At 35.0% G+C, this 21,332-nt stretch overlaps 3 protein-coding genes and 2 pseudogenes across 4 annotated transcripts; 4 read left to right on the top strand and 1 right to left on the bottom strand.

Moving 5' to 3' along the window:
• On the top strand, positions 19 to 2,829 carry LOC104766827 (protein tesmin/TSO1-like CXC 6). The gene is made up of 7 exons (XM_010490791.1): positions 19 to 364; positions 489 to 608; positions 728 to 905; positions 982 to 1,329; positions 1,498 to 1,568; positions 1,651 to 2,111; positions 2,206 to 2,829. Exons 1-7 carry the CDS (start codon positions 63 to 65, stop codon positions 2,484 to 2,486), a joined length of 1,761 nt encoding a protein of 586 aa, XP_010489093.1. The 5' UTR covers positions 19 to 62; the 3' UTR covers positions 2,487 to 2,829.
• LOC104766826 (protein CONTINUOUS VASCULAR RING 1) lies at positions 2,955 to 5,079 on the bottom strand. Its single transcript, XM_010490790.2, has 7 exons — positions 4,732 to 5,079; positions 4,251 to 4,303; positions 4,046 to 4,155; positions 3,794 to 3,961; positions 3,596 to 3,693; positions 3,353 to 3,479; positions 2,955 to 3,251 (listed from the first exon to the last, which is right to left on the bottom strand). Exons 1-7 carry the CDS (start codon positions 4,903 to 4,905, stop codon positions 3,160 to 3,162), a joined length of 822 nt encoding a protein of 273 aa, XP_010489092.1. The 5' UTR covers positions 4,906 to 5,079; the 3' UTR covers positions 2,955 to 3,159.
• On the top strand, positions 10,434 to 12,680 carry LOC104766825 (annotated as a pseudogene).
• On the top strand, positions 13,872 to 17,046 carry LOC104766824 (26S proteasome regulatory subunit 4 homolog B-like). 2 transcript variants are annotated; one of them, XM_010490788.2, is made up of 7 exons: positions 13,872 to 13,953; positions 14,660 to 15,129; positions 15,268 to 15,513; positions 15,876 to 16,045; positions 16,143 to 16,359; positions 16,454 to 16,594; positions 16,720 to 17,046. In XM_010490788.2, the coding sequence occupies exons 1-7, from the start codon at positions 13,950 to 13,952 to the stop codon at positions 16,801 to 16,803; spliced, it is 1,332 nt and encodes a 443-aa protein (XP_010489090.1). In that variant the 5' UTR covers positions 13,872 to 13,949; the 3' UTR covers positions 16,804 to 17,046. The 2 variants fall into 2 exon arrangements, with proteins under 2 accessions (XP_010489090.1, XP_010489089.1); XM_010490787.2 differs by lacking the exon at positions 13,872 to 13,953 and having other exon boundaries at positions 14,624 to 15,129.
• Positions 17,165 to 18,627, top strand: LOC104766823 (annotated as a pseudogene).

Here is a 21,332-nt window from a genome sequence, read left to right as displayed (position 1 = left end):
TTTTTTTTTTTTTTTTTTTTTAATTTCGTTGGGGGAAATTTTTCTGGGTTTTGTGTTGGGAGATGGGAGAAGGTGAAGGAGAAGGAGACAAACTCCCGCCAAAAAAGGATGAGGTGATTACACAAGAGTCGATGAAGTCGGCGAGGCAGCTCGATTTCACTCATGTGGTGCATCCACTTCACTCTAATCAAGCTCCTGTCACATCTGCTGCTTCTGCTTCATCATCAATCCCTTCACCGGCTGTGACGGCTACGCCGCCTATTACTACCAGTCAGGCACGACCTGTTTCGACGACGACGGTGGCGACTCCGATTCCACCGCCGCCACAACCTCAGGGGCTTCTTCACGTCCCCATTAGGCATCCGTGAGTTTTCTCTTAAATTCAAAAATTTGAACTTTTTTGAGAAGTCAGATTTGGGGATTGAAGCAAAGCGTAGATCTTTATAGAGATTTGTGATTTGGATTTTTGAATTTTTCATAATGCATAGGGAAAGGAAGCCCGAATCACCGAAATCGAAACCAAGGGCTGTGGGTGTGGGGGAAACTAGAGATGGAACCCCTCAGAAGAAGAAACAGTGTAACTGTAAACACTCACGCTGCTTGAAGCTGTAAGTCTCTCTCAATCTAACCCTTGATGAGCAACTCTTTTCCTATTTTATGTTTTGTAACTTAGTGATATATAGATTTCATACGAATTGAACACTACTATGCATTGTCTTTTGATCAGGTACTGTGAATGCTTTGCATCCGGTACTTACTGTGATGGTTGCAACTGTGTGAATTGTTTCAACAACGTTGAATTTGACACCGCGAGACGGGAAGCTGTTCAATCAGTTCTGGACCGGAATCCAAATGCATTCAAGCCTAAGATTGCTAGCAGTCCACACGGCGGACGAGATAGCAGGGTATGTGGTTTACTTAATTGTGTTAATGCCCTTTAAGGTTGTTGGATAACTTTTAAATTTTTAACTCGATTTGCAGGAGGAGGTTGGTGAACCTGTGATGTTAGGGAAACACTACAAAGGCTGTCACTGCAAGAAATCAGGATGTCTTAAGAAGTATTGTGAGTGCTTTCAAGCAAATATTCTTTGCTCTGAGAACTGTAAATGTTTGGATTGCAAAAACTTTGAAGGAAGTGAAGATAGACAATCGCTCTTTCACGGTGAACATTCCCACAACGTGGCTTATCTCCAACACGTAAATGCTGCCATAACTGGAGCTATCGGTTCCTATGGCTTTGCATCTGCTCCAGGTCCTAAGAGAAAGAAAGGTCAGGAGTTTTTCCTCAACCAAGGAACCAAAGATTCACCAACTCATAGGCTTGGCCAGGTAAGTCACTTACAACCTCAAGTTTATTTGCTTCGTCTGGTTTGTAAGTTTAGTCAGTTACAACCTCAAGTTTATTTGCTTCGTCTGGTTAATATTCTATATGCTTTCCTTATCTGTCCTCCTTGGTTAGTGAAATGATAGATCTTATAGTATAATTATTGGTATCAGGCAAATACTGGAAGAACCCCATCTTCGAAAACTGATTCTCGTGCTGGAGGCCCATCTAAAGTTGTATATAGGTGAAAGTCTGATGTATTGACAAAGCTAAATATTTTCTCTGGGATTGCAGAAACTGATTTATAAATATGTTTTCTTTTGAAGGTCTCTTTTGGCAGACATAATTCAACCGAAGAATGTGAAAGCACTCTGTTCTGTTCTGGTTGCTGTAGCTGGGGAAGCTGCAAAGGCACTAACAGAAAAACGGTTAGCTGATCAGAAAGAAACGTCGGTGTCCTCTTCTGTGCAAGATCAAGGACAAGGCAATAATAAAGGTGACGAGGTTGAGAAAGCTGCGAGTGGAAATCAAGCTGAGAAATCTGGTCCAGAGGATTCCAGTTCAGATGGCTCCAAAGGGAGGTCACTATCTCCGGACACTTTGGCATTGATGTGTGACGAACGGGACACTATGTTAATGGTTGCAACTTCACCTAATGGTTCGGTGGAGCCTACCTCACAGCTACCAAACGGCGGGCAAGACCAGTTTTATGCAGAACAGGAGAAAGTAGTGTTAACCAAGTTCCGTGACTGCCTTAACCAGATTATTTCTTGCGGAGAATTAAAAGGTAAAGACATTTCTTTGATCATCAAGAATATGGGGTATATGGCCAAACATAAGATTCACGTTTTAAAACCTACTTTTTTGTTTGTTTGTTGCAGAGTCAAATTTTTCTTCGTCAAGAATGGATCTAGATACACCTGCGCACACTGCCGTCAAAATCCAGCCAGTGGTTCAACAAAGACCAGTTGCGAATGGAGTTTCTCAAACCATAAAGCAACCTTCCCAGCGAACAACAACAACAACACCAACACCAACAACAAGATTAACAACAACAACAACAACAACAACAACACCAACACCAACACCAATACCAACAACTACATCCGCACAAACTCAACTTCATAAAACTCCAGCTTTGTCTGAGAAGAAAGACCTCTGAATCAATATTTACTCCTTTAGGAAAAAATGACTTTACAGAAATGCAGCTGCCTCCACCTCCTCATGCCTGATTTACGAGGTAATGCCACCAACACTCCTTTTTCTTCCTCTTACATATTCTAAAACAGAGGAGAAGTCGCAGCTTCAGCATTAGCAGGTGCTTAGAGAGTATTATTATTATATAACTATTCATACAATTTTATTGTGTTATGCATTCTTCTTCTTTTCTTTCTTCCAAATTCTTTTCTTTGATTCATAAGAGCCTGTTTCATTACAAATTGTTGTCACTATTTGTGTACATTGCTATTTACCACCGGCAATCACAGTGATTGTTTACTGTGGAACATACATGCTTTAGTCTGAGATACGATTTAGGAATACAGAAGATCTGATGTTACTTCTGCTTGAGATTTGAAGCATATATAAAATAAAACCAAATTTTGGATTTTAAGGCTTCAAGTCGATCAAATCTTGTCACAACAGAAAATTCGCAATGCTTTTTCGAGAAAAAATAATATTTTCAGGAGCGTGATTCATATCTAAGAAGAGAGACCTACCTTACATTATACACTTTAGTAAACACAAATGAAATATTACAATAATACTGAAGAGACTCCAGAGACAAACACACTCATCGTCACCCACAACAAAAAGAGAAAATCTTCTGCATGAAACTATAGACTTGTAGTTCTGTCGATTGAGGCCGAAGGTTTATCAAGAGTCGATAGAATCTGTGGCATTGACATTCCACCCGATACAACAATCTCTGCAGATGAAGAATGAATGTAAATAAGTCAGTAGCTTTCCACAAAACAACACATCTAGGACAGACAATAAGTCACACAATGGCGGACTTTAGATTCTCACCTATTCCTTCCCGGACAGAGAGATTCGGCCTGATAACATCATTACTGTTGACAAGTAGTATATCTCCGATGTAAAGGTGGTTTGTGGGAACATATACACAGCAAAGTTCCTCCTCGGTTGGGTAGTTCTACAATGACAGAGCATTATTACATTTTGGTATAGAAAGGATCTAGTCATTTAGTCAATTCATAACAATCTCTGTAGAACAATAACTAAATCCTTGAACCAAGCATTTTCACTCACCTGGAGAACAACAGTCGATGTAATGAAGCCAAATGCATATTCGCCTATTCGGGGATGCCTAATGATTGCAACTTCCTTGAAAGCTTGTGTATTTTGATCTGAACAGAGAAAAAAATAGATATGAGCAAGTTGAGATTAGAAAATTTTAATTAACTTATATAATGTCGAATTGTAGAATAAGATTTTTCAAAGCGAGACCAGGAGATATTGCAGTGCTGATTTGCTTAGAGGCGTTGTAGATGTGACGAACAAATGGCATCCGCTTGATAAACCACTCTCCTAAGTTCAGAACCGATGCTCCCAACCACGAAGACATGAACACACCGACCAAGAAGATGAATGCAATGGAAGTCAAAAAACCGAAACCTACAAAACCAAAATCAAACTCATGTGAGCAGCAGATCATATCAAGTAGTTGATTCGATAAAGAGGGACCATTCAAATGCTTACCAAATACGTTGATTCCAAGTTGTGCATATATTGGAGAGAAGAATCCATCCACAAAGTGAATAAACCACCATGTTATATAGAAAGTAATTGCAATAGGAAGTAGGATAACACTGCAAAGAGCAATTGAGATTTCAAAAACTATCGGAACAAATTCTGATCATGTGACAACCACAGATCATGCCAAAAAAATTCAACTCTTGCTTACCAGCCTGTCATGAACTTCTTGGACGCCCAACCCCTAATGAACAAGCTTAAAGTCTGCAGAAAATAGCCAAAGCATCAGACCACAATGCTCTATGTTGATTATACATGCTTGAAAACATGAATGACCATAAACATCACAAGACTCAAGAATCGACAGATCCTAACAAAGACACTAGGAATGCAAATTCATACTTGACTCAATCAGGAAAGGTCAAATTTTTACAAGCTTCTGCATAATAAAGATCAGTGTTTGACTAGTTCACACAAGTTCCAGGAAGTGTTCTGGTGATAGACTGAATCTAGGGTAATTCAAGTTCCAAGATTTCTGAACTAAGGGGAAACGGAATCGCCCAAATCTGTGAAGACTAAATCTTGAAAGGAACTAAGAGCTTACTATAAATCGAATTCAACTGTTAATTTAGCATGAATCTTGAAACGAGAAAACGAAGAACAAGACTCTAGATCAGGTGATGAAACTAGACCTCGTGGCTGGATTGATGCGAAGAAGAAGAAGAAGAAGAAGAGGAAGAGGAAGCAGAAGAAGAAGGCTTCGAAGAAGGACCATCGTCTTTGTCGCCGGAATCAGCGACGGGAATCAGAAGCTCTCGATCTCTTTCTCGATTGGCCATCACAACCGCCGGCTTCTCGTCTCCCATCGCCGTGAAACTCAGTCGATAAGGAAATCAAGTCGGAGAAGAGATAAATGCCGGTGACCAGTGAACAGCTCAGAGGAAAAAGGTTGAGACTTTTTTGCCGGCGACTGTTCTTTCTTCTTAGAGCACAAACAAAAACAAAAAAAGTGGCTAAAGCTAACTCCAACTTGAAGCTCTCTGTCGTTTTTAGATTTTTCTATTTTTTTGTATTTGTCTTCTTTTACTTATCTTTTTCTTGTTTACAACATTAATTTTTGTTAAAAAAAAAATTCAGATCAGTGTAAACAAATTATTTTAAAAAAAAATTACTGAAACATTAATAACTAGTTGTGATTTGTGAATAAATATATTTAATTTTATTGAAATCATAAAATTTTATTGAAATCATATAATTGTAAAAAAATATATAACATCGATTCATCATCTTTAATTTTCTGCTGATTTTGATTAAAATCAAGTCTATTGTAATCTATATTATTCACAAACACAAAACAAACATTTTAGTTTAAGTAAAAACAAAAAGCAATTGAGCTATGTAATATTCCCTCCGTCTCACATAGATTGATGTTTTAGAGAATTTTCTTTGTCCCTCAAAGATAGATTTTCTACAATTTTGAATTAATAAAATTGTAAACTTCAAGAAGTAATCGTTGAAAACATTTAAATTTTTGAATTGTTATTGGTCTAAAATTAAGTAATATATTTTTAGTGAGAGAAAATAATATAGTTAAAATCAGTAATCATTGTTTTCTTAAAATGTGTAAAAACTCATAAACATCAAACTATGAGAGATAGAGGGAGTAACATTTTTTTAGCTAATTATCACATCGCTTAGTAACTCTTATCTCTCCACATATATATTTTCACTGAATTTTATTGGCTTGATGAACCTCACATATTTCATCTTATGATACAATTGTAGTACCATTTTTCATCACAAAAAATTGTATTTTAATTCTAGTCACATTGTCTTAAAATGTTAGAGTTAAAAGTTAAAATTATTTGTGCATAATATCAAATATATATATATATATATATCTTAGTTCATACTATTAAAAAATGATAATAATAACAACAAATTATTTTAGTAAAGAGAAACAAATGAAAGTTCAAAAAGACTAAAGTAAAAAAAAATTGTTATTAACAATGGTATTGTAAATTTTACTAGTTATATTTGAATAACTAACCAATAAGCAACAAATGTATTTTAATTAAAAATATAACAAAACATAATCTATACTAATAAAAAGTAGAAGCTATAAGCTCTTTAAAGCGTCCACATAAGATTTTAAACAACCAATAGAAATTTGACATATCACTCATTAACATTTTTAGACAGTGGTTCAGAACCAGTATAAATAAGATTAATATGATTCCAACAACGAATGAGCAGGAAAGTTTGATTTATCATGCGTCCAAGTTTACAAGTTTTATTCGGTTTAATCTGGTTTTTTATTTGATCAAATTGAAAGTTTTAAAAGTTTCAAAAAATATTATAATATTTAAAAAATTTAAAAGTTTAAATATTATAAATATTAAAACTTTTAAAAGGACTTAGCTTTTAAAAAGTTTTTAAATATTATAATTTTTAAATTTTAATAGTTTAAAATATTATAAATATTGAAACTTTTCAAAAGGTTCAAATATTTTATTTTAAAACCTTTTAAAGGTTTAAAATATTAAAAATATTGAAACTTCTAAAAGTCTTAGCTTTTAAATATTTTCAAAATATTATTAGTTTTAAATATTAAAAATTTCTTAGCTTTTAAAAGGTTTTTAAAAAATTATAATTTATAAATTTTAAAAATTGAAAATATTATAAATATTGAAACTTTTAAAAGGTTCAAATATTAAAAATATTTAAACTAAAATGTTTTAAAATATTACAATTACTTAACTTCCATAGAAATTTTAAAATATTAATTCTATACTAATAAAAAGTTGAAGCTATAAACTCTTAAAGGTGTCCATATAGGATTTAAAAAAAACAATAAGAATTAGATATTTCACTAATAACATTTTTGTAAATATATTAGTAATCTATATTATTAAGATTTTTTAGAAAAATAAAAAATAAATAAAATCTATAGAAAAAAAAGAAATATGTACAACGTCCCACATCGGCTAGAAAATTTTAGACAATGGTTGAGAACCATTATAAATAAAACTAATATGTTTTAAACTATAAATTTATCAAGTTTTCTTGATTTCTGCTTATTTATCAGGTTTCCAAATTTAAAAGTTTTATTTGATTTATTTAAAATTTAAAATTTTAAAGGTTTAAATATTTATTATAGAATGTTTAAAAATATTATAAATACCTCCAACTTGTAATTTTTACTTTGATTGTTTTAATCCTCCAACTTGGCTCCATAGACAGTTGTATTTGGATTATCAATATTCATCATCAATATAATTTCTTTTCGACGATAAAAAAATTATAAATACCTCCATAAAATTTTAAAATATTGTAACTATTTAAACTCTATAAAAAATTAAAGTGTCATTAATATTTAACTCTAAAAAAAAAGTTTGGTTTGAGAAGTTTCTAAACATGTGGATCTAAAACTAAATAAGTATATGGATGAAATTATCAATAATTGGGTGCATGTCTTGACTATGAGGTCTTCATTAATTTTCACAAATTTTATGAGAAAATAAATAATTTTTTTATTGGAGTTTGATAGTTTAACAAGTTGTGTGGTAGTCTAAAAAAAAGGTTTTTTAGTGGAAAAATGTGAAGAAATTGACAAGGAAGAAGAAGAAAAAAAGTATAACGAAGAACCATAAAGTAAAAGTAACGATAACAATTACCACAAAATTTGACAATGAAAATGACAAGAAATAATATGAAGAATAAGAAAACATTGAATAAAAAACACGAAAACATAGGTGGTAGCGATCAATTAAATATAAAAAATGAGTTAAATTCATGATTATAAAATTGTTTCGTTTTTCTGGTAGTCAAATAAATAGTTTAGGATATGTGAGGTCATCAGTCTGATTTGTCTCGCCTGGACGTCGAGTTAAATTCATGATTTTTTTTATCAGATTTGATTTTATAACACAACTGATTTTTATATTTTTTAAAAATTATATATCTGAAATTTTATTTTTTTTCTTAATAGTAATCTAAAGTTTTCTATAAGATATTATTTCATTACCGTCATCAATCATATATAATTTTAATCTAAGAAAGAAGGATTGATACCGCAAGACCTTGATTTGATGTTATTTGAGTTTAAAGAACAAGGATCGATGAAAAGCACAAATATTGTTTTAATTATACATGTGTTCATATTACTTTCTCTGCAAGTATGGATTTTGGTTTGAGAAGTTTCAATATGTCTGGATCTAAAACCTAATAAGCATATGGATAAAATTATTAATAATTGGGTGCATGTTTTGACTATGCTGGTCTTCATAAATTGCACAAATTTTATGAGAAACTAAATTATTTTGGTTTTAGAGTTTGATGGGTTAACAAGTTGTGTGGTAGTCTTAAAAAAAGGTTTTTCAGTAGAAAAATGTGAAGAAATTGACGAGGAAGAAGAAGAAGAAGAGTATAACGAAGAACCGGACGATAAAAGTAACGATGTTAATTACCATAAAATTTGACAATGAAAATGACAAGAAAGAATATGAAAAATAAGAAAACATTGAATAAAAAACACAAAAACATAGGTGATAGCGATCAATTAAATATGAAAAACGAGATAAATTCATGATTATAAAATTGTTTCGTTTTTCTGGTGGTCAAATAAATGGTTTAGGATATGTGAGGTCACCAGTTTGATTCGCCTCGCCTGGACGTGAGTTAAGTTCATGATTTTTTTATTAGATTTCATTTTATAACACAACTGATTTATATATATTTTAAAAAATGTGTATCTGAAATTTATTTTTTTCTTTAATAGTAATCTAAAGTTTTCTATAAGATAATATTTCATTACCGTCATCAATCATATATAATTTTAATCAAAATATATCAAATAAACCCACGCGTAATGTGGGTTCAAAACCTAGTGATTATATGAATGATTTTTGATTATTTGATGAAAATTTATATGAATAATAAAGGGTATATGTATTTAAATTTAGTTTGGCATGAGGTAAAATTTTTACTTATTACTTTATTAGATTACAAACAAATGCATTTTTTAAAAAACAATGCCATATTTTTCCATATATGGGGGGATTTCATTTATTGTATTCAATTAAGAATTTTTTAAAATCCTATATGGACACCTTTAAGAGTTTATAGCTTCAACTTTTTATTAGTATAGAATTAATATTTTAAAATTTCTATGGAGGTTAAGTAATTGTAATATTTTAAAACATTCTAATTTAAATATTTTTAATATTTGAACCTTTTAAAAGTTTCAATATTTATAATATTTAAAATTTATAAATTATAATTTTTTAAAAACCTTTTAAAAGCTAAGAAATTTTTAAAATTTAAAACTTATAATATTTTGAAACCTTTTAAAAGCTAAGACTTTTAGAAGTTTCAATATTTATAATATTTTAAACTTTTAAAAGGTTTTAAAATAAAATATTTGAACCTTTTGAAAAGTTTCAATATTTATAATATTTTAAACTATTAAAATTTAAAAACTTTTTAAAAGCTAAGAACTTTTAAAAGTTTCAATATTTATAATATTTAAACTTTAAAACATTTTAAATATTATAATATTTTTTGAAACTTTTAAAGCTTTCAATTTGATCAAATAAAAAACCAGATTAAACCGAATAAAACTTGTAAACTTGGACGCCTGATAAATTAAGCTTTCCTGCTCATTCGTTGTTGGAATCATATTAATCTTATTTATACTGGTTTTGAACCATTGTCTAAAAATTTTCTACCCGATATTGTACATAGTTCTTTTATTTTCATAAATTTAAAAAAATTTCCTTTTTTCTAAAAAATTCTGGAAATTTAAAAAATGTTAATGAATGACATGTCAAATCATGATAGGTTGTTTAAAATAATTCTTAATATAGAAAATTCTGCAAATTGTAAAAAATGTTAATGAGTGGTATGTCAAATTTCTATTGGTTGTTTAAAATCTTATATAGACTCTATAAGGAGCTTATAGCTTATACTTTTTATTTTTATTGGTTATTTAAAATACTATGTGAACGCCTTAAGGAGCTTATAGCTTCTACTTTTTATTAGTATAGATTCATGAAATCTAATTGACCAATACTTACGCAAGTCGGCATGTGTATACTTTATTATATTTTTTTTTGTTAGTTTTAATTTTAATTTAAAGAAAATAATAGTTAATAATTAATTTTAGGTAAATGGAAAGTAATTTTTTATTTGTACATTAGTATATGAAACTTTTTAGTAGTTTTCCTAGTTTGTTAAGGAAACAAAAGTTCTTTTTACATTTGTCCAAATTCATAATATATTGATAAATAACTTGTATAAAGAGATATACATATGTCTCTAACGTGCTCCCCAAGCTAATCTCCTTATATAATAAGCGTCAGAGTAGAAAACCCTAAGATGATATACTCTTGAGACCATCATCGCAGCCCACAATAACAAATTCTCTCTTACAATGGCTTCATCTACTACAATTCTTCTTGGCCCACCTTCCGTCGCCGGCGATTTACAAACCGTCAACCCAGTCACCGTCAATTCAATGGAAACCTCTGTTTCCGATTCCCAAACTTTGATATCCCAAACCGCCGCTTTAAACCTCGAAGAACCACCGATGGGTCTAACCGAAAACTTTTCCCCGACGTTTCTCTCTTCCGGGAGCCCATGTCTCGATTTCTTCTTCCACATCGTCCCCGACACATGTCCCGGTGATCTGATCCAAAGGCTTGAGAGTTCGTGGTCACACGATCCTTTGACTACTTTGAAGCTCGTCTGCAATCTCAGAGGTGTCAGAGGAACCGGGAAATCAGATAAAGAAGGGTTTTACACTGCTGCGCTTTGGCTTTACAAGAATCACCCAAAAACCCTAGCTTTGAATCTCCCTTCTCTTGTTGATTTTGGTTATTTCAAAGATTTTCCTGAGATTCTCTACCGGATCTTGGAAGGTGATCAACAGATGGAGAGAGGGAGAAAGCGGGTTTGGAGGAAGAGGGTTCAGAGGAGATTCAAAGGGACGATTGAGCAAAGGTCTGATGTCTCCGGCGAACTTGAAGATCGGATTCTGGAAACCGCTGAGGAGATTGGTGGTCCTGTGGATAAGATCAAAGCTAGGGCTTTACGGAAACAGAGAGAGGCCGAAAAGGCTAAAAAGGCGCTACAGAGGTATAACTCTGATGCTAGTTACAGATTACTCTTTGATCGAACTGCGGATTTGTTGAAATCGGAATTGGAGTATTTGAATTCGAATCAGCCGAATAAGATTGGGTTAGCTTCCAAGTGGTGTCCTTCGGTTGATTCTTCTTACGACAAGGCTACTCCGATATGTGAGGCTATTGCTAGAAGGATGTTTTCTAGAGATGAGTATGATCAAGGAATCGAAGAAGCACATTATGCGTATAGGGTTAGAGATAGGCTGAGGAAAGAAGTTCTTGTGCCGTTGCATAAACCTCTTGAGTTGCCTGAGTTGTCCATGAGTGCAAGAGAATGGAACTTGTTGAAGTACAACAGAGTTGCTTCTGTGGCTATGCAGAATTACAGAACGCACTTTGCGGAACATGATTTGGAGAGGTTTACAGAGTTTTTGGGGGATGTGAAATCCGGGCGGCTGGCGCGTTGCTTCCTCATCAGATCATCAGCCAACTGGAGGATGGTGAAGTCGGCGCGGAAGTAGCAGAGCTTCAGTGGGAGAGAATGGTTGATGATGTTGCCAAGAAAGGGAAGATGAAGAGTTCCTTGGCGGTTTGTGATGTCTCTGGAAGCATGTCGGGTACACCTATGGAGGTTTGTGTGGCGCTAGGGTTGTTGGTTTCGGAACTTAACGAAGAGCCGTGGAAAGGGAAAGTTATCACTTTTAGTCAGAACCCGGAGCTGCATCTAGTAACAGGTTCGAGTCTGAGAGAAAAGACTGGCTTTATCAGACGAATGGAATGGGGAGGGAACACGGATTTACAGAAGGTGTTTGATCGTATTCTAGATGTTGCAGTCGAGAATAACCTAACCGATGATGAGATGATCAAGCGGATCTTTGTGTTCAGCGACATGGAGTTCGATGATGCGACAGGAAACTACCATTGGGAATGGGAGGTGAGTGACTCCGAAAGTGACCCCGGGAGCGACTACCAGACTGCTTATGAGAGTGACGAGAGTGACTACGAAAGTAGATATGAGGAACGGTTGAAAAAATCGAAGCAATGGTCCAAGAAGAAGTGGGAGACGGATTATGAGGTCGTTCAGAGGAAGTATAAAGAGAAGGGTTTTGAGAAGGTTCCGGAAATAATATTTTGGAACCTGAGGGACTCGTCGGCTACACCCGTGGCTGCTAAGCAGAAAGGAGTGGCTATGGTTAGCGGGTTTTCCAAGAATCTACTGACTCTGTTTCTTGAAGAAGGTGGGATCGTGAATCCTGAAGATGTCATGGGGTTAGCCATCAAAGGTGAGGAGTATCAGAAGCTTGCTGTTTATGACTGAGATAATAAAACATACACAAGCCGCTGTATGCTTAAACCCTAGCTCGCACCATCGTTTTATCACTTTTCTTCGAGTTTTATAATAGGAAGTTCAATATTTTAGTTTCCTTCTGTGATTTGTGTAATTATGCGAAGACATGATCTCTCTAATCTTCGTTTCCTCATAACTTCTGGAATCTTTTTCTTTCTCTATTTTTGCATTCTCTCCAATCTCTCCAAATTAATATTCTCCAATCTCTCTCTCTTTCGTCGTTTAATCCTTGTTGATCAAATATATATGTTGATTTGCAATCAATTCTGAAGTTCTCAGACTTCTAAATAATACAAGTGATAAACTTTTGATGCCGACTTAACACTCGGCATAATAACTTTTTAGCAATCATGCCAAAGTAATTCAACTATACAATGAGAGGAATGTGATGTAGTAGGTACAAATTACTTGATTGATGTAGTCAAATATTTCGATGTCTATATTAAGAAAAAGATTAATGTTAATAGATAATCTTAAGCATTCATCATGGTCTTTTTCTCGATTCTGAAATTAAATAAGATTATATCCAATCTGAAAGTTTCTTATAACTTTAGTTTTATTATAATTATAAAAGTAGAAAGTTCTAAATAAATTTTAAATTTTACAAAGGCAGAGAAATGTAGATGCATCACCAGTAGATGCTAAGCACAATCCTCCTTTAGGGAAATTTTGGTCGACACATTTTTGGTCGCAGTTTGTTATCTCTCCACATGGATCGGCTGAATCGCCAGCCTTCATCGCAAACAAAGTCTCGTCTTTTCTAGAAAATATCTCTCTTGTCGCAAGACCTTTTAAATAACAAAGAAGAGTTCAAAAACAATTCATTCTTATGAACCTTGACCGAAAAAAAAAACACAAAAACTAATATTGATTAGTGACATATTGAAAAGAAAAGGAAAAAGTACCTTGATTAAAAAGCAGAGCAAGACAAAGAAATGTGAAAAACAAGCATCGGTGTGTAGAGACCATTTTAATTTGCTTCAGTCAACAAATATCTCGGTGTAATTTGTTTCCTCAAGTTCAATCAAGTATATAGAGCCGCCAAACAATTTATACTATTTCCTAATTATTGTAATCAATATTGTCATTTGTCATGTGACATTATTAGTGTGGGTTTATCTTTTTAATACTATTAGTCAATGCCTACATTAATGTATAAACAAGACAGATGGAAGCGGATTCAAAATTGAAATCTATAACAAAAAGAAAATTATTAGTGAAGAAGATGAAGAAGAAGAAGATGATAACACAAAAACAAAATAAAGAAAATTGCGGTACTAATAGGCCCGTTAAGTTTCTAACAGCGTAAAAGGCCCAAATAATAAGCCCATTTTAATAATCTCCTCCTGCGATTTAGATTTGAAGATTTGTTTCTCCGAGAGCAAGAAACCTCAGAGAGAGGGAGAGAGACGAAGCCAGAGAGAAAGAAGAAACTCCGATGGGTCAAGGACCGTCCGGCGGATTGAATCGACAAGGGGATCGGAAAACAGATGGTGGAGACAAGAAAGAGAAGAAGTTCGAGCCAGCCGCACCACCTGCTCGTGTAGGGAGGAAGCAACGGAGGCAGAAAGGACCTGAAGCGGCGGCGAGGTTGCCGACGGTGACTCCTTCTACCAAATGTAAGCTTAGATTGCTTAAACTGGAGCGAATCAAGGACTATTTGCTTATGGAGGAAGAGTTTGTGGCGAATCAGGAGAGGTTGAAACCTCAGGAAGAGAAAGCTGAGGAAGATAGATCTAAAGTTGATGATCTTCGTGGTACACCTATGAGTGTTGGTAATCTCGAAGAGCTTATTGATGAGAATCATGCCATTGTTTCTTCTTCTGTTGGTCCTGAGTATTACGTTGGGATTTTGTCTTTCGTTGATAAGGATCAGCTCGAACCTGGCTGCTCAATTTTGATGCATAACAAGGTATTGAGAAGTTAGGGCTTCGTTTTTTTGGGAATTTGAATTAGGAATTAGTCGGAAGAGTAGCTGATTTGACAATGCTTGTCTATGGAAACGTTAAACCAATTCGTTTATGTGAACATTTGTATTGTTTTGTGGTAGGTACTGTCTGTTGTTGGGATTCTTCAGGATGAAGTGGATCCAATGGTGTCTGTGANGGGAGAGAGACGAAGCCAGAGAGAAAGAAGAAACTCCGATGGGTCAAGGACCGTCCGGCGGATTGAATCGACAAGGGGATCGGAAAACAGATGGTGGAGACAAGAAAGAGAAGAAGTTCGAGCCAGCCGCACCACCTGCTCGTGTAGGGAGGAAGCAACGGAGGCAGAAAGGACCTGAAGCGGCGGCGAGGTTGCCGACGGTGACTCCTTCTACCAAATGTAAGCTTAGATTGCTTAAACTGGAGCGAATCAAGGACTATTTGCTTATGGAGGAAGAGTTTGTGGCGAATCAGGAGAGGTTGAAACCTCAGGAAGAGAAAGCTGAGGAAGATAGATCTAAAGTTGATGATCTTCGTGGTACACCTATGAGTGTTGGTAATCTCGAAGAGCTTATTGATGAGAATCATGCCATTGTTTCTTCTTCTGTTGGTCCTGAGTATTACGTTGGGATTTTGTCTTTCGTTGATAAGGATCAGCTCGAACCTGGCTGCTCAATTTTGATGCATAACAAGGTATTGAGAAGTTAGGGCTTCGTTTTTTTGGGAATTTGAATTAGGAATTAGTCGGAAGAGTAGCTGATTTGACAATGCTTGTCTATGGAAACGTTAAACCAATTCGTTTATGTGAACATTTGTATTGTTTTGTGGTAGGTACTGTCTGTTGTTGGGATTCTTCAGGATGAAGTGGATCCAATGGTGTCTGTGATGAAAGTGGAGAAAGCTCCTCTGGAGTCATATGCTGACATTGGAGGTTTAGAAGCTCAGATTCAGGAGATTAAGGAAGCTGTTGAGCTACCTTTAACTCATCCCGAGTTGTATGAAGATATTGGAATTAGGCCACCAAAGGGTGTGATCTTGTATGGTGAACCAGGCACTGGGAAGACATTGCTTGCTAAGGTTCGTCTTTTAGCCTATATAGTGTATCAATTACAGTAAGCTTCCTAGTTGTTAACTGCTCAATTCAGTCTTTTATCAATCTTCACTAAGCAAGGCTGTAGTTATTTGTCCCTAGAAAGATAAATTAGTCAGGACAGTGGCTTGGTTTCTTTAAATTGATCACATAGAATTGAGATATTAGATCATACTACTTGTTCAGATGGAGGAAAATTTTCAGAGTCACTTGGATTAGATTGATCTAGTATCTTCGTTTTCTGTTTTGTCTATGTTGCAAGTATGTTGTCTCTTTTTAATTTTCCTTATGCTTGTTACTTTCGGAACTGTGAGGTATGAGCAAGTATTATCTCTTGGTATTCTTTCAGGCAGTGGCGAATTCTACATCAGCTACTTTCTTGCGTGTTGTCGGTAGTGAACTGATTCAGAAGTATTTGGGAGATGGTCCCAAGCTTGTGAGAGAGCTTTTCAGGGTTGCCGATGACCTGTCACCTTCTATTGTTTTCATAGACGAGATTGATGCCGTTGGCACTAAGCGGTATGACTAAATATAACATGATCTATTGATAACAATGTTCTGGAATTTGCTCTAGAGATGGTATCTAATCTGTGATAGAAAATGGTTGTTGAAACAGGTATGATGCAAACTCAGGTGGTGAACGTGAAATCCAAAGAACCATGTTGGAACTACTGAACCAGCTTGATGGGTTTGATTCAAGAGGAGATGTTAAGGTTATTCTCGCGACAAACAGAATCGAAAGTCTAGACCCGGCACTTCTTAGACCAGGCCGGATCGACAGGAAAATCGAGTTCCCTCTTCCAGACATCAAAACAAGGAGGCGTATCTTCCAGGTACCACAATTGTTGATCCTGAACTGTCCTTTCTTCTTTTTTTTTGAATTTTGTAGAAAGATCTGATTGGTTTTTAAACGGATTACATTACTAGATACACACATCAAAGATGACTTTAGCTGAAGATGTGAACTTAGAAGAGTTTGTAATGACGAAAGACGAGTTCTCAGGAGCTGATATTAAGGCGATATGCACAGAAGCTGGTCTGCTTGCTCTTAGAGAGCGCCGAATGAAAGTAAAGATTCTCTGATTCTCACCCCTTGATTCATATATGCATATCTTTGTAATAATTTTATGTTAACCTGATATGCATATCTTTGTAATAATTTTATGTTAACCTGATTTGGTCTATTGTTCTAGGTGACGCATGTGGACTTCAAGAAGGCGAAGGAGAAGGTAATGTTCAAGAAGAAAGAAGGTGTTCCTGAAGGTCTTTACATGTGAAAGACGCACAACAACTATTTCAGTCTCTTCTTTGAGTTTGCTCTATCTCTCCCTTTTGTTACCTTTTTCACTCTCTGCTTAGCTTTTTTTTCCGATCATATAAAACCGTTCGCCCTTTATTAATTTGCTTCCAAATTAGCCATTTATTAGTTTGCCATCTTCCGAACCACCTCATATGTTCATTCGGAAAAAGATCGTTGTTTTTACTTTGTGGTTACTAATGTAGTCCAATTTGCAGTTCAATCCAATAAAAACTGATCTGGTTGTATTAACATGACATGAATGATCGTACTTCGTAGAGTTTGTAGGAAGACTTTCAGGGCACATGGAAAGTCAACATAAGTAGCTGTCGTTATTGTCAACAGGTCGATGCCTAAATCAAATATTAAATACATGGACCTCCAAGATATGATGATGAAAGTTTAAAAAATGCAACAGCGAATTAGAGTAAAGTCGCGTTTTGTACTTTATTAATATTATTCTTTGTAGGAAACTGCAAAGAAAGTTTCAAAGGTGGATTAGAAAAAGAAAAGCATGGTGTTGGTCACAAAGAGTGATTATAAGATGGTCAGAGAAGAAGAAAGATTGGTCTCTTAAGATAAAAAAGAACTCGATGCGTTAAATGAAACACGATGTGTTCATAAGTTTCAGGAGCAAAGACACTCGTGACAACTTCGAAAGCCATCTCAGTGGTTGTCTACGTAGGAAACGTATCAAAACCTTCTTATACGACGAACTACCAAACGAAGAGAGATATGAAGGTTTTGATACGTTTCAGTGATTGTGTTCTCGGAAAACTTTGGGGATTCGAAATGGTGCTTAGATGAAGTTGTAACCATCTTGAAGTGTAAAGAGAGGTTTGGTCAGATTGTGATACCTGCGTGCTTTACCATGTTGATCCTCTAGACATTGAAAATCAGACAGGAACGACGAGATAAACCCGAACAGCTACAAGAATAGAAAGATGGTTTTGAAGAAGCTATTAACCTCCCTGGAGGCAGCACCGCACACTTGAGGTATAGCTCACTTGCATATAAGTAGATCGTTTTCTTTCTTTTTTTCCGAACATGTTGGAACCCAGTTGTGACCAGTAACACGAACCATTTGGTTACATATCTCGATCTGTTTGCATTAATGTTATACTATATATATAGTGTATTTTTGATATCTGCTTCTTTTTTCAGAAATGAGGAGATGTTGGTGAATCAAATAGCTCGGGACATCGAGAACAAATTACTAAGAGCCGCAAGAGCGAAGGTTTTAAAAATCTTTACGTTTGGTTACTAACAATTTTGTTGGCGAAATTGATTCAAACAAACACTTCTCTGTTTTGTTTTTAATCAGGTTATAACTGAGTGGTCTCTGGTCATTGCCAACCCATACTGGAAATAGCTTCCTCTGTTGTCGACCAAATCTCTTCTCCACATAAACCTTTATATGCGTTGGCTGCTATGTCAATGTCATTGTTATCTTGTATACTTTGTCTCGTAGATTTATTACACAAAGGACGAGTTGAGAGACTTCTTTGGAAGTGGACTTGGCCTATTCCTTGGTTTTACTATCCAACTCAAAGATCACACAGATTTGGTAGCTTCCCGGAGATGGTTGGATTGCTTTGTATTGTGCCTTGTGCCAAACCACTACCACTGCCTTAGCTATTCATTCATCACACATGGAGATGATTCTCCCATCAAATTCTCTATCTGGCCAATCATGTTTGCATTAGGTTTACTTTGCTCTTTGTTGATCAAAAGATCTTAGATAATAATATCATTTACTTGTGTAAAAATACTATAGTCTATATAGATAATAAACTTTTTTCTCCTCGGGTTTTACAAATTTTTCTAACTGTTTTTTTTTTTTAATTTTAAAGTTTTAAATAAAACTTACAATATGCATATTTATCACATTTTTTTATACCGAGACGTGACCTGGTGTTTTAGTTTGTTTTGTGTAATGGTCTTTGAGAATATTATATTTCATACACATTTGTGTAAACCTTTTTTTATTGTATAACCAAACAATACTAGACGGTTTAGGCCGTATATTGTTAGATATATACAGTATGATTTAGGTCGTATAGTTGTGTGTTCTTTGATGGTTTGGTTAACGTGACCTGCAAAGACCCAAGACATTTTGACTTTTTGAGGCAGCAAGTCCAGTTGTAAAAAGGAGCCAAGTGGAGATTAGTGGTATAGTTTTTCCAAATTAGTCTAATACAAGTTTCTGCAATTCTCCGTCGGGAAACAAGTTTATGTCGCAATTAATAAATTAATTGAATTATCTCAGTTATTATGATAGTGTAGGAAAAGAAGTGAAAGAGCATTATTGTATCACAGACCATACCAGACTACCAGTAGAAAGATACAAAACATATTGGAGATGTGATTTCTGTTTTAAAAGCATATATATATATATATATATTCAGGATGAGTGATGAAAGCTAATTATGGGAAATTTATGTCGTAATTAAGAAATTAATTGAATTATCTCAGTTATTATGATAGTGTGGGAAAAAAAACTCATATTTCAATAATGCTCTTTCACTTTTGTTTTAGTATCTAAACTCATATTTGCTTTGTATTTTGACAGACGAAACATGGTTATATATTGGATTGCATAGACATTCAAAAGCAGCTAGCCTTTGATCATCCTTTGCTCAAAAACCATTCTATTCAGGTTTTATTCTACAAATAAAGTTATTCTATGATTCTTTCTTTTATTATCCGATCCTAATGGATTATAACTTGTAGTTGAAGCATACATCTATACCTAAATGGACAAGAGATAACAACACTTCTCAGAAGTCAAGTTCTCTGCCATTTCGACAAGACGACAACATACGTTGTCCACTTGGGACAGTGATTATTAAAAGAACTACACTTGAAGATCTTATACAAATTCATCTTTTGAAACCCTTAGGATTCAAGTATCCAAAAGACAAAAACTTGCTCGATATGACCGGTCGTCATGTAAGAAACACTATTTGTTCTCAGAGTTGAGACCCTAACATCCTAACATGTTACTTATTAGAATATTTGTTTTTTTCTTCTTTTAATTATCTTAGTTTGCGATAGCTGAGTATTGTAAAGAAAATCATGGAGGAATGGGAAACATTAATATATGGGATCCGCCTGTCAAACCTGATCAATTTAGTCTTGCAAGTATATCTATCCAGAACGGCCTTAGAGACAGCTCACTGAGCATTTCAGCTGGATGGATGGCAAGTCCAAAACCAAATGACTTCGAAATTCGTAACAAATTTTTTTCTTTATTTTAAAACTATAAAATTGCAAAAAAAAAAAAATGTATACCACAGTCACAGGTGTAACGCCCTCGAACCGCCGTATGGCCCGGCGAATCGTGAACGGTACCGGGACGTTACTTTGGAAATGTTCACCAATGATTCGGCCGGGTGTAAGAACGTATCAGGACCCTTTGGCCAGTCCATCGGTGAGGTTCCCGACCATACGGCACATCCTTAAGGCTTTGCAACCCTTGTGACACACCGTGCGTTGAGCCGACTCGGACAAAGTCTATATCAGTACCACTCGCCCGTTTAAAAGAAATCCAAATGCTTTGATAAATAAAAAGAGTTTATTACAAAACAGTTACCAAAAGATTGTAGAGTTTTGGATAAGGCCTAGTGCCAAAGTTTGATTCAAAATAAAACTACTCCGGGTTCCTATCGTTCACCACGCCCTCTAGTTCCCTCTAGGTTACCTGCAACACAAATTATTATCATAAGTAATAGTGAGCTCAGGGTTCCTGCAAAGAAATTATCCCCAACCCAAATCCCAATAACATACGACATGCAAGCAGCAAAGCAATTAACAAACAATCAAAGCAATCAAACAAACAATCAGAGATAGCATGCGGAAGATAATGAGCTAAGAAAATTAATCTAGCAAGCAATCACAACAACATGCAACAACAAGCAACACAAACTTGAATGAAAACAAAGAGTTTTAAACAAGTTTTAATTTATGGGTCCGCTATGCTTCCTTTCCTTAACACCCCTTTGAACAACCGCGTTGCAACCACAAAGGCATGCAACCGGACTTCATTTAGAGCCACACCGTCGTGTAGACAGCTTCGGCCAGGGTAGCGAGCCCAGTAACCTCCGAGCTCTTCGTAACCAACCCTACAAGCACACGAACATGGGTTGCATGTCGCGGCTGCATGTGGTACGGAATAGGAAGGACAGCAATACCCCAGTCTTACTACGCTAGCCGGACTTTGTCGCGGACTAAAACGCATTAAGACTTCAGCAAGATTGATACTTGAGTTCTTATGGTTTTTAAGCTCATAATTTTACAAGTATCAAAACTAGTTATCATCTTTGTTACTAGAACATTTTGAACTAGTAACTGGTATAACCTCACAGCACATGCATTTAAACAAGAAAATCACAAAAGAAATTCAAGTAAAAATGCAACTAAATGCTCATGCAAACCGTTCACTAGATGGATGTCTTTAATCCCCATCTAGTCCAGTGAAATATGTGCCTGAACTCACATAAAACCGGC

Source organism: Camelina sativa, chromosome 19 (genome assembly GCF_000633955.1).
Source record: "Camelina sativa cultivar DH55 chromosome 19, Cs, whole genome shotgun sequence".
NCBI lineage: Eukaryota > Viridiplantae > Streptophyta > Magnoliopsida > Brassicales > Brassicaceae > Camelina > Camelina sativa.
This window is presented reverse-complemented; position numbering and strand designations above follow the sequence as displayed.

Excerpts from the sequence above, each read along its gene's own strand:
- LOC104766826 (XM_010490790.2), bottom strand. The coding sequence starts at position 4,905 with ATGGGAGACGAGAAGCCGGCGGTTGTGATGGCCAATCGAGAAAGAGAT. Across the intron at positions 4,156-4,250 it reads AAGAAGTTCATGACAGGCTG|TGTTATCCTACTTCCTATTG; the intron begins GTAAGCAAGAGT and ends TGCTCTTTGCAG. Across the intron at positions 3,694-3,793 it reads CAGCACTGCAATATCTCCTG|ATCAAAATACACAAGCTTTC; the intron begins GTCTCGCTTTGA and ends TTCTCTGTTCAG.
- LOC104766824 (XM_010490788.2), top strand. Across the intron at positions 15,514-15,875 it reads GGAAGACATTGCTTGCTAAG|GCAGTGGCGAATTCTACATC; the intron begins GTTCGTCTTTTA and ends GTATTCTTTCAG. Across the intron at positions 16,046-16,142 it reads GATGCCGTTGGCACTAAGCG|GTATGATGCAAACTCAGGTG; the intron begins GTATGACTAAAT and ends TTGTTGAAACAG.
- LOC104766827 (XM_010490791.1), top strand. The coding sequence starts at position 63 with ATGGGAGAAGGTGAAGGAGAAGGAGACAAACTCCCGCCAAAAAAGGAT. Across the intron at positions 365-488 it reads CACGTCCCCATTAGGCATCC|GGAAAGGAAGCCCGAATCAC; the intron begins GTGAGTTTTCTC and ends CATAATGCATAG. Across the intron at positions 1,330-1,497 it reads CAACTCATAGGCTTGGCCAG|GCAAATACTGGAAGAACCCC; the intron begins GTAAGTCACTTA and ends TATTGGTATCAG.